General features: G+C 41.4%; 1 protein-coding gene across 5 annotated transcripts in view; it reads right to left on the bottom strand.

The window, feature by feature from the left end:
* The window catches only part of LOC133630684 (polyamine-transporting ATPase 13A3-like), a 117143-nt gene that overhangs the window by 100637 nt on the left and 3041 nt on the right, over positions 1–13465 (bottom strand). For all 5 annotated transcript variants that reach the window (XR_009821314.1, XR_009821313.1, XM_062022323.1 and 2 more), the window contains exons 2-3: positions 3079–3146; positions 2713–2886 (exon numbers count right to left, since the gene is read on the bottom strand). Coding sequence is in view for 3 of the 5 variants with exons in the window: in XM_062022323.1 (XP_061878307.1) it covers positions 2713–2886; positions 3079–3129 (225 nt within the window). In the remaining 2 variants the exon portion in view is untranslated. The remainder of the gene's footprint in view (positions 1–2712; positions 2887–3078; positions 3147–13465) is intronic.

Below are 13465 nucleotides of genomic sequence, written 5' to 3'. Positions count from 1 at the left end.
CACATTAAACGCCGAGAAAACCGTGTAGATGATCGTGGACTTCCATAACAGACTTCTCCATCTACATGGTGGACTCCTTCCGCTTTCTGGGTTTCATTATCACCCAGGACCTGAAGTGGGAGCTAAACCATCTGCTTGCTCATCAAAAATGCCCAACAGAGGATGTTTTTCCTGCGACAGTTGAGGAAACTCAAGCTGCCAACAAAAATATTGGTGCAGATCGACAATCCATCATTGAGTCCATCCTCACCACCTGCATCACAGTGTGGTATCCTGGGGCCACAGCCAGGGACACACAGATTGCAGCAAATCATACGCTCTGTTGAGAAGGCTGCAACCTCCTATCTCTCCAATACCTGTATGCCTCCAAGACTTGAGGGCATGCAGCTTATTCGACTCGCTACTCACAAGCAGGAGACTATGTTCCATTCGGAAGAAAACCTTCCGCCACAAGAACAGTTTTTTTCCCTCTGCCACCAGGCTCACAAAGACAAACAACTGATCTATCACTTGCACTTCCACCGACTGCTCATTGTCCACTTCACTTATATAGATCTGCAGACACCAGATTTATCTTACTGTATTCATATTCTTATTTTATTCATCTTCTTGTATAATTCATTCTATGTTTAGCTTGGCTATCTTAGTTTTGCTGATTAATGTTTCATGTAGCACCATTGCCCTGGAAAAAAATCCTAATTTGTGAAATCTGACTGACATTAGCAATAAAATGATTGCGATTTCTACACTGAACTGCAGCTTCCCAATGCATGTGTTCTGGCAAGACATGCTTTTCATAGGAATTCATGCACCCCCTGCATCTGAGCAGGCATTCCAATCCAAACAATGTGGAATGAATGAATTAATAATACACATGAATAGAGTTGTTACACTGAACAACGCAATATGTTTTATTTTGTCATTTAAAATACATGTTTCACATTACAAACTATTAAATGAATACACAATTTATTAAGTTATGGTTTCTTATAAAGATCAAGTGCCACAAGGCATGGTGGGAACACTTTCGATTTCTCAGCAAAAAATAAATGTAACCTAATAAATCATTAATTTGATTGTTTGTGGTGTAAAACGTGTTTATTTAAGGAGCCATACGTAAAAATATGGCCAGAAATGGTACTGCAATCACGGTCAAAATGATGTAGTCTCCTCCCCCTCTCCCTCACTGAGGTTGCCAAATACGCAGCCGAATCCATCTCGATCGACTGGACTATTCCAAGGAACTTCAAACTTCCACTGCCTCTTACTAGGGGTTAAGGTGCTGGGACCATAATATCTGAATAGACAAGCGTTTTGTCAATAACAAATCTCTAACCAACACATTTTACAAAGAATTTGGGCTATTTTCAGGAAGAAGTATGTCATGCTTGCGTAAAATATCACAACAAATGGCAATCATATGGTTATTGTCAGTACTATCAGATAAAGAAGACTAAAACGAACTACATCCAACGCTAGCAATGGTTATACTGGTGAAAATAAGTACAGCATGCTTAGCAGCCTAATGTACGCCCAAAAATAAAGAGGAGACATTTTACCAAGTTATGCCTATATGCTACTGTTTCAAAAGTTTCAGATTGCCATATAACTTGGTACACATAGTCCACAATATGCAAACACGAATGAGGAATGCCTTTATCATGTGATTTGGCTGTCTCCATACCTTTCACATTGCCAGACATGACAGCCGTGCTAATGGAACCCATTTCCTCAGCGTATCAGCATATTGAGATCGAAATAGCCACTGACACTACCCATATCCACATTGGGCAAAATATATTTTCGACAAATAAAACCTGTCAGTTCGATGACATATCGACTTTCAATCGTCTCCATCTTTCAAAGGCATCCCCGATACAAAGCCTTGTTTTGTTCCTGGCTTTGTCATAAATAAGTTGAGAATCGTAACGAGATTTAGAGGGCTGTGCGTAACTGGCAACCTGGACGTAACACACTCACAGACTTTCTAATTGGTCAAACGGTGGAGGGCGGGGCATCGAAATGAAAACAATAACAAGATTTTGGGGCTGTAAATCTAATTTTGAAATGAACATATCCCGGCTGAACTACTTTTATCAGTTATAGAGGTATTCGAAAAGAACATGATTTATTAATGCCTTTTGACATTTCAGGGCCATTTAATGATGACTTGACATTCATTTATTACATATGGCTCCTTTAAATGAAAATATAACAAAATACATTCACATTTAGTGTAACAACTGTACTCAAAAAGTTTCATTCAATTATTAAATTACATTTTTGCATTCCTTGAATTCATGCTCAGATGCAGGGAAGCATGAACTCCAATGAGGAGCACGTCTTGGCAACACTCATGCAGCCGGGACCATGACACTAACATCAAAATCACCATGATTGACTGTAAGCAAACATCTCGGCACTCACTTGTGTTGACAAACATTTAAACTTTGAGTCATTTTCTGCTATACAAGCTGTATACTGACTACTCTAAAGTACAGCCCATTGAGATATTGAAATAATAAAAAATAATGTAATGTAACATGGTCTCTATGCACTAGAAAGCAACTGTTTGAGTTTGTCATTTTCATTGGATAAGATTGTCTTGCAGTATATTGACTTTCAATATTTGAATAACGTAGTGTACGAAGTGTCCCAAAAGTGTGGACATTGCAGAAACCTCATGAAGAGCATTGGATTGTCTGATCGTACCGTGGTCCTAAGAAGCAGTCTGCTTGCCTCCTCCAGTGAGGTGGGTGTGCAGGTGGCTTTGACCCCCCACTCAGGCACCCAGTAGAGCAGCAGCAGCAGGAGACCACCAGAGCAAACAGCACCAACACCCACCAGGATGACTTTCCACAAACAGGGTCGGTACCCCCACACCTCCTGCATGGACCAAATATTACAAATCCTGAAAAAAGATAGTTTTACCCAAGAAGGTAAAAAGCTGTTTGGGGTTCCCCGAGTGTCATTTATAGGCCCATTTCTTTTTATATCTTGCTCAGTGCCAAAGACACATTCACAATAAACCCAAACCAATGTTTGTCCTATACTGGAGAAATAGAAAGGGATAATTACCAGCTCATCCTGCTGCCCCTGATTCATGATCTTTCCTTCTCGGATCTTCATACTGACAAAAGATGAACCTGTGACCAGGAAAACATTAGAAGGGAACAGATATCAAATAATCTTCAAGACTATATACAGTAAATAGAAGGTCCAATCAAGACAAACATGATACACACTTTAACAGCTGGTAGCAGAAGATCAAACAAAGGTGTATTTCTGGATGATTGATTATTGAAATCCCATTAATATCTATAGAGACTGCTGCCAGAATGACTGAGATTTCTCTTTAGACCGAGGAAATAGTTATCAATGCATCATCTACACCAGTGTTTTTCAACCTTTTTTGAGGCAAGGCACATTTTTTTCATTAAGAAATACGGAGGCACACCACCAGCAGAAAACTTTAAAAAATGAAACTCCACCAGGCCTTATTTTGAGTGTGTTTGTGTTTTCCTATGTGTAGTGCTTTAGTTCTTGTCTTGTGCTGTTATTTTGGTGGCCCTTCTGTTTTGTTGGTGTTTTCCTGTAGCAGTTTCATGTCTTCCTTTGAGCGGCATTCCCCGCACTTGCTTTGTGTTAGCAAGCAAGACTATTTAAGTTGTTGCTATCCTACTTTGTGTGGACATTGTTGATTGTCATGTCATGTACGGATGTACTTTGTGGATGCCGTAAGTTTTTGCTGTCGTCCAGCATTTTGTTTGTTTCTGCACGCTGCCTCCCGCTGTGGTCTGCATATTGGGATCACAACAAACCATCCTCGTCTCACCCGACACATTCCGACCTTTACAAAGCAATTAACTACCTGCTGCCACCTACTGACATGGAGTATTACGTGGTTACCCTGCCGAGTTTTACATAGCACAGACACTAAGCAACGGCACATTATTTGTAGATTATAATTATTGATTTGCGGAAAAAAATTGTTTGGACCAATTAGGTGAGGTTGCGTAATTTCCCACGACACACCAGAAAATATCTCAGGGCACACTAGTGTGCCGCGGCACAGTGGTTGAAAAACACTGATCTACACAGCAGAACTAGACTTACTTGAGTTGAGTTGAGTTTGAGTTTATTTCGAACATGCATGCATACAACATGATACATCAAAATTTCCAGTTTCTCTTTTCAACATGTTCAAAAAGGGGTAGGAAGAAGCAGAGCTTATTTAATCCTACCCCTTTTCTTTTACATAGCAGTTGCTAAAACTTTTGTTCACTTCCTGTTCTCAATTTATTCACAATGTACTCCATAAGTAATCACAATAAAAATGAATAAATAAATAATAATTGGTGAAGTAAGTTACATTTCATATAGATAGATAGTACTTTATTATTTTATTATTATATATGATGAGATAAGTAAGATTATTTTGAGAATGAAAGAATGGATGGATGAATAAATTCAGAATGTTTATCATGGTTCTTCTTCTTTGTACTTTGTAAACACTTTAAGTTTGAGGAGTTTCTTTAAGTGGCTCATATTGGTACATTGTTGGATTGCTTTGCTTAATCCATTCCATTCTTGGGTAGCAGGTTATAGTTTGCTTTGTGTATAATTATAGCTGTTTGCAAATTCACTATGTCATGGAATTTCAGTATCTTTGATTCAATAAATAAAGGATTTGTATGTTCTCTATATCCAACATTATGTATTATTCTAACTGATCTTTTTTGTATCAGCGTTAGTGAATGAAGTGTACTTTTGTAATTATTTCCCCATATTTCCACACAGTAACTCAGATATGGTAACACTAGTGAGCAGTAGAGAATTATGAAGTGATTTTTGGTCTAGAACATGTTTTGCTTTATTCATTATTGACATGTTTCTTGCTACTTTATGTTGTATATTTTTTACGTGAGATTTCCAGTTCAATTTATCATCAATCATTATACCTAGAAATTTGGTTTCATTTACTCTTTCAATTTCTATTCCGTCTATTTGTATTTGTGTTTGACTTTCTCTTCAACTGTTACCAAATAGCATTATTTTAGTTTTACTGAGATTCAACAATAGTCTGTTTTTGTCAAACCATCTTTTTAATTTGATAATTTCTTCTGTTATTATTTGTATTATCTTCTGTGTGTTCTCTCCTGAACAAAGCCCTGTTGTATCATCCGCAAATAATACTAACTTTAAATCTTTTGTAAATTTACAAATGTCATTTATATAGAGATTGAATAATTTAGGTCCTAGTATTGATCCCTGAGGTACACCACAGGATATATTTAGCGTTGTAGAAGTGTGTTCGCCTAGCTTCACGTATTGTTTCCTGTTCGTTAGATAACTTCTTATCCAGTTTAAGACTAACCCTCTGATGCCATATAGTTCTAGTTGTTTTATTAAAATATTGTGATTAATTGTGTCAAATGCTTTAGTTAGATCCATAAACACTGCTGCTGCACATTTTTTACTATCTGTTGCATTGGTAATTTCTTCTGTAATTTCAATTAAAGCCACTGAAGTTGAAACATTAGCTCTGTATCCATACTGGTTCTCTTCGAGTACTCTATTTTTATTTGTGAAACTCTCTAATCTGTTATTGAACAGTTTTTCAATGATTTTTGAAAATTGTGGAAGTAAAGAAACAGGTCTATCATTTGTAAATTGATGTTTGTCTCCAGTCTTATAAATTGGTGCCACTTTAGCTATTTTCATTGTGTTTGGAAATGTACCTCTTTGAAATGATAGGTTACTAATACATTAATGGTCCTGAGATCTCTTCAATAACCTTTTTTATAGTTTCCATATCAATTCTGTTACAATCAGTTGAAGTCTTAGATTTACCTTTTTTCACGATTGTAACTATTTCCTTGTGTGTCACATTACTGAGAAACATGGAGTTGGGATTTCGCTCTATGGTATCATTATAGTCCTCAATTGAAACTGGGTCTGGAATCCTTTCTTCCAATTTTGGTCCAATATTTACAAAGTAATTATTGAAGCTTTCAACTACTTCCTTTATGTTGTCATTATTTTTATTTCCGTCTAAGAAGTATTGGGGGTAGTCCCTCTTAGTGCCATTTTTAATAATGCTATTGAGGATGCCCCATGCTGCTCTCATATTATTTTTGTTCCTGTCCAATAATTCACTGTAATATTTTTTTCTACATGATCGTAGTATGTTTGTTAACTTGTTTTTATACTTTTTGTACTTAATTTCTGCCTCTGTAGTTCTTTGTGCTATACATTTTCTATATAGTGTATTCTTCTTATTACAAGCATTTAAAGTTAAAGTACCAATGATTGTCACACACACACTAGGTGTGGTGAAATTTGTCCTCTGCAGTTGACCCATCCCCTGCAGTGGGCAGCAGCGGTGCCGCGCCCGGGAATCATTTTCGGTGATTTAACCCCCAATTCCAACCCTTGATGCTGAGTGCCAAGCAGGGAGGTAATAGGTCCCATTTTTATAGTCTTTGGTATGACTCGGCCGGGGTTTGAACTCACAACCTACCGATCTCAGGGCGGACACCCTTTAAGATTAAGACTAACCACTAGGCCACTGTTGATTTTCAATCCTTTTGTCATCCATGGTTGATTATTTTTTCTCTGCTTACTACCGAGTTGTTTCCATGAACAATGTTTGTCATAAAGTATTATGAACTTGTTTAAGAGCAAAGATGTTTTACACCTTGCCCTGCTCAGAGAGGCGGGGGGCTGGAGCCTACAGTATTCCAGCTAAGCCTCATCATGGGTGTCTGACAAACCAAAACCAAACACAAACGCATGCATATATTATTATTATTATATATTATAGCAGTGTAGCCAATTATATTGCAATCATTTCTCCACAGTTACATTCTGGGCCCCTTTTTTTTTTTTTTTTTTAATTAATCAATCCAACAAAATAATACACAAGAATACCATAATAATACAATTCCAATTCCAAAACCAAACCCGGCCACATTCAGAATAGCAATCAACAGAGCAATTGAGAGGACACACAAACATGACACAAAACAATCCAAAAGTAGTCAAACAAAAATGAATAATATCAACAACAGTATCAATATTAATAAGAATTCCAACATAGCAGTGATTAGAAATCCCTCATTTACATTATCATCACAGCCTTTTATAAAAAGGAAAATAAAAACATTTAAAAAATGAACAATAGTGACACAGTGGCTTACACTTGCATCACATCTCATAAGCTTGACAACACATGTGTCCAATATTTTCCACAAAGATAAAATAAGTAATATTTGAAAAGTTTAAACAAATTTAAATAATGGATCTCATATTCCAATAAATGACTCACTATTATCTAAACTAAATGCAGTGTTTTTCTACTGATATCATCTCCATAGCTTGTGTATACCAGTCAGTATGAGTTGGACTATCAACATCTATCCATTTTTTTAATATTACCGTTTTTGTTATGATGCGTATTGAAACAAATGCATTTTTAGTCTTCGATGACATGTTACTAAACTGATGCAGATCACCAAGAATACACGTTTGCAGTGTCATTGAGATGTTTATATTTAGGAATGTGATTACTTATTTTGTTGTTTTCAACCATAGCTCTTTTATTCTCTGACATTACTACAATAAATGAACAAGAGTTCCATCAGCTGCCCGACACTTCATACGTAACTTGCCATCTACTGCACCAATTTTAAACAGCTGAGAATATGTAAAATACAATTTATTCAAGATCTTAAAATGACTCAGCTTATTTTTAATGCTTCTAAAGGGCTTATTGTATGAAACATTGTATGTATCGTTCTTGACGGTGCCTGGTGTGATACACCAATTTGTTTCCTTTTTTACAAGTAACCACTTAACAAGTCTGAGTATTTTTATGTAAAACATGTAGTTTTAGCTGACCTTTAACTTTTTTGTATTTAAACTATTCAAATTTCCCTCTAATAACACGTTTGACAAGACCACATTGAACATATCATGATAACGTAGCTGGAATAATGACCTTTGTCAGATACTCATAATTGATAATTATGCCAACTGACAAAGGTCATTATTACGTTACTCAGTGATTATTAATCCGTTCATCCATGTTCTACCACTTGTTCCTTTCGGGGTCGTGACTGGGGGGCTGGAGCCTATCTCAACTGCATTCAGGCGGAAGGTGAGGTACACCCTGGACAAGTGACCACCTCATGGCAGGGCCAACACAGATAGACAGACAACATTCACACTCACATTCACACAGTAGGGCCAATTTAGTGTTGCCAATCAACCTATCCCCAGGTGCATGTATTCGGAGGTGGGAGGAAGCCGGAGTACCCAGAGGGAACCCGCGCAGTCACAGGGAGAACATGCAAACTCCACACATAAAGACCCGGAGCCCAGGAACCGAACCCAGGACCTTTGCATTGTGAGGCACATGCACTAACCCTTGTTCCACCGTGTTGCCTGTGATTATTAATAATAATGTTTATTAATTACTTGGTAATTATTAATTACAGAGTAGAACTTGAACATGTCATAAAACAATGAAATGCAGATGCTGGAGCACTGTGATAGCGATATGTCTGAAACACATGCACAGTCACACTGTTGCTCTACAATAAACTGGCAACTTTTTATTAAATGAGGTGGCAACTTGTCCAGAGAGTAACGCGGCCAGATAACAGCTAACATAGGCTCCAAAGTCCAGCCAGTACTAGACATTAAATGAATGAACAAGGAGGCTAATTGTTTTAGCGACTGTCAGCTGTTTTATTCTCTCATCCTTCTTAGAAAAATGTTTTAATGTCCCGGGCCCCTGCTCTGCTGCTCCTACTCCTGGCCTTCTTCTCAACTCTTTTCTGTCTGGACTTGTGCTTTTTGGGGGGGCATCCTAACCATGCTGGAATTCGCTCCTGCTCACTTAATTCTGATGAGGAAGAACCATTGGGAGAGTGAACCGCGCAAGTGTGGACCAATGTTCCTCCTAATTTTTAATATCCATTCATTAGTCCCTCTCTGGGTCACGGGGTCGCTGGAACCTATCTCAGCTGTACTTATGTGTCTAAGCAAACCCACAAACTCCCTGAGCATTCCTTGGATCATATGTGAGCAACATAAGATGTGCACACTGTCACCACACCAGCATCTCACACATCTGTCCCAAACCTGACATCATGACAAGTTAAATGTTTTATTATAACAATCAAATTTCCAATATAATATTTTCTAATATAAAAGAGTAGGCCAACTGATAATGAAAATAAAAAATCTTGTTTTTCATGAGCTGTATGTATGTTGTATGCGGAGTCCTGCTTTGGAGGAATTGGAGACATGTATCCCTTTCAGATATCAAATTTTGTTCACCTTAAAACATTCACATGTTGCACAATGAGATGTTTGCTGTAGCACAAGCAGTGGATAAAGTGTACAACTTTTTGTCTTTAAAATACAAAATTTTTTAAATTAGCAATTATGGAATCTAGGAACTGTCATGTCTGTGTTGATCTTGTTTTTGTTTTGCTTGGTTTTTGGACACTTTTTAGTTCCTGGTTTCACTTCCTGGTTTTGTTTTGTTTCCATGGTTACTCATTAGTTTCACCTGTTCCACGTTTGGACTCACACACACCTGTCTCACGTTTTCACATTGTCATGTCACGCACCTGTTCACAGTTAGTCACGCACCTGTTTTCACTTATCATGTCACTATATAGGCTTTTCTGTTTCTGTTGTTCGTCCTGGCGACACCACATTCATGCCATGTTCACAGTTCCTTGTCACGTAAGTTTTTGTTTAATGTTCATAGTTCTCCGCCATTGTGCGCGCCTTTTGTTTTCCTAGTCAAGTTTTTTTACCTCCGCTGTGAGCGCCTTTTGTTTGTACCTTTTTGTTTGAGTTAAGATATTAAACATGTCCTCACCTGCACGCCACGTATGGTCCAATTCGTTTGAACCACGGGAGAGTAAACCTCGCCACAGACCAAGTCGTGACAGATGTCGCCAGCATAAGAGCTCTCCCGCAAGATTGGACAAAGGAACGTGGGAGGTCCTGCGCGCCATGGAAGCCGAGACACTCCGCCATTCCCCCATGGAGCGCAGGGATCTCATGTGGGGTCCGACCGGCAAACTGGTGCCGATCAGCTCCCTTTGGCCCGGGGACGTTGGCACGTCATCCCTGTCCCGGAAGCGGCGCTCCAGACCGAGGACGTCAGGGAAGGTGAGCGGACAGCACGCTGCGCTCCTGCAAGCTCCTCCCCCTCCGGGCGGAAATGGGCCACAGCCTGCCCGGCTTAGCCAGGATGACATCATAGACCAAGATTTTTTTTTCCTGAATTCCTTTTCTTTGGATCACCCGCCCCCCAGGACTCAAGTCACGCCCACGTCACAAGAAAAAAAATTCTCACTCATAAATTCCCAGGTAGAAAAAGAGAGACTTTTTGGACAGTTTGGAGGGGAGGATTCTACCCTCCTCCCGACCTCCCTCCACCCACCCCAAAAGACGGTTCCAGACCGCGGGGAGCGCGTCTGGGATCCGCTCCTTGAGGGGGGGGCTAGGGCTGGGAATTGTTCAGGTGGGGCGGGTCAGCTTCGTCACGCCAAGCCACAGCCACCAGCACGACCCCCACCACATGTCTTTCGACCTGCCAAGCCACAGCCACCAGCACGACCCCCACCACCAGTCTTTCGTCACGCCAAGCCACAGCCTCCAGCACGACCCCCACCACCTGTCTTTCGTCACGCTAAGCCACAGCCTCCAGCACGACCCCCACCACCTGTCTTTCGACCTGCCAAGCCACAGCCACCAGCACGACCGCCACCACCAGTTTTTCGACCATGCCAAGATCCACCTGCTCCACGCCCAGCTCCACGCCAAGCGCCACCAGTACCTGCTCCACGCCAAGCGCCACCAGTACCTGCTCCACGCCAAGCGCCGCCAGTCGCAGCTTCACGACGCCAAGTGCCGCCAGTCGCAGCTTCACGACGCCAAGTGCCGCCAGTCGCAGCTTCACGACGCCAAGTGCCGCCAGTCGCAGCTTCACGACGCCAAGTGCCGCCAGTCGCAGCTTCACGACGCCAAGTGCCGCCAGTCGCAGCTTCACGGCGCCAAGTGCCGCCAGTCGCAGCTTCACGACGCCAAGTGCCGCCAGTCGCAGCTTCACGCCGCCAAGTGCCGCCAGTCGCAGCTTCACGCCGCCAAGTGCCGCCCGTCGCAGCCCCACGCCGCCAAGTGCCGCCCGTGGCTGCCCCACGCCAAGACCAAAGCCAAGACCAAGAACCGCCAAGTGACCAAGAACCGCCAAGTGACCAAGACCAAGAACCGCCAAGTGACCAAGACCCGCCAAGTGACCAAGACCAAGAACCGCCAAGTGACCAAGAACCGCCAAGTGACCAAGAACCGCCAAGTGACCAAGACCAAGACCCGCCAAGTGACCAAGACCAAGACCAAGTCCAAGCACCGCCACGCCAAGACCAACCATGCCAAGACCAACCACGCCAAGACCAAGACCATGACCCACGCTGCCAAGACCAAGACCGCCAAGGCCAAGACCACCCATGCCAAGACAAAGACCCGCCACGCCAAGCTTCGCCGCCTGACGCGCCACGCCAAGCTTCGCCGCCTGCCATGATGACGACACGCCTGCTTCCTCGTCTGCCACGAAGGTGGCCACTGCCTGGTCGTCCGCCACGCCAAGTGCGCCCACCTCCTCATCGGCCATGGATATGGCCATTCCCGGGTCGCCCACCTCGTCAGGTACAGCGGCGGTCTACGCGTCGCCGCCACCTGATCCTGCCTCGGTGGATTCGGGGCCACTTGGCCTGGCGACCCACCGCCATGTTCCCCTCCCGCCCTCCCATGACTCTTGATCCTGTTTTGTGTTTTGTTTTTTGGACATCTGGGATCTGTCCGTAAGGGGGGGGCTCTGTCATGTCTGTGTTGATCTTGTTTTTGTTTTGCTTGGTTTTTGGACACTTTTTAGTTCCTGGTTTCACTTCCTGGTTTTGTTTTGTTTCCATGGTTACTCATTAGTTTCACCTGTTCCACGTTTGGACTCACACACACCTGTCTCACGTTTTCACATTGTCATGTCACGCACCTGTTCACAGTTAGTCACGCACCTGTTTTCACTTATCATGTCACTATATAGGCTTTTCTGTTTCTGTTGTTCGTCCTGGCGACACCACATTCATGCCATGTTCACAGTTCCTTGTCACGTAAGTTTTTGTTTAATGTTCATAGTTCTCCGCCATTGTGCGCGCCTTTTGTTTTCCTAGTCAAGTTTTTTTACCTCCGCTGTGAACGCCTTTTGTTTGTACCTTTTTGTTTGAGTTAAGATATTAAACATGTCCTCACCTGCACGCCACGTATGGTCCAATTCATTTGCACCACGGGAGAGCAAACCACGTCAAGGACCAAGTCGTGACAGGAACTGCACTTCATGATTTATATCCATAAATTAACATTCTTAATATATGTCACTAGAATAAGTCAATTGTAACTGGAGAGTGTGGGTGTACAGTGCTTGTTCATTTTGCCAAATTAAGAGTTAGCATGCAGCATGTAACTCTTGTGACTGACTTGCTGTATAAGCTAACCTGCAAATCAGTAACACGCACGCTGTTAATGACATTGATTGGCTGAGTGTGAACCGTATCACACTGTAACCACCAAACAGTTAGCGTGAATGTATGGTGTTGAGAGTTGACAGACTGTTTTTGTGGCCCTAAACGCATCACTGGCTGAGCCAAATGTGTGTGACTTTTGGCGCAAATGAAAAAGAGTGAGTGGTTGCTGTCAATACTACATATAATTTGTTTGTTTTTGTGTTATTACGACACAAAGTGAACATTTTTACGAAATAGTGGTTTGTTGCTGATGTTGCTTTGGTGTGGTTACAGCCGACAGTAATCAGTTTTGTTCAAAAATAATAATTGTTGATGCAGACCACCTCCTCCTCCTTAAAACGTCTCGGCTGACGTCGTCATTGTTTTATCTGCTGTAATCACTTGTTGAAAACACAAAAACACATAACAATTTATTCTGTACCAGAGTTTAAGATAGATTTTGGATTTGTATTTTGTGTCCTGCATAGATTTTCTGTGTGTGGAGGACATGAAAGTAGTGCGCTAATGTGCAGACGCCCACCTTAGAGTGAACATAGGTGTGAACGAAAACATTTTTTAAGAAGGAGCCAAGGGAGTTATTGAAATTATTAAAATTAGAATATTGTATAACTTGTGGCTTTGTTGTGATTCCGATTCATTTGTATGAATATATATTAGTTCAGTGTATGCACAATTATTTTGTCATAGAGGCTGTGTGGGCCCACTTACAAATGACATCACCTTCCCCCTATACGGCCCTGGTTACATTTGATAACTCCAGAGCAGTCTAAATGAAGACAAATAATCAATTAACAAGATTGCTCTTCTGCACCTGATCCAGAGGGCAAAGGAGAAATTGTAAACACGATTGCAATAGAAAA

The sequence above is a fragment of the Entelurus aequoreus genome, linkage group LG16, assembly GCF_033978785.1.
Source record: "Entelurus aequoreus isolate RoL-2023_Sb linkage group LG16, RoL_Eaeq_v1.1, whole genome shotgun sequence".
In the NCBI taxonomy this organism is placed as follows: domain Eukaryota; kingdom Metazoa; phylum Chordata; class Actinopteri; order Syngnathiformes; family Syngnathidae; genus Entelurus; species Entelurus aequoreus.
The sequence above is the reverse complement of the archived record's forward strand: the minus strand, read 5'-3'. Positions and strand labels throughout refer to the sequence as shown.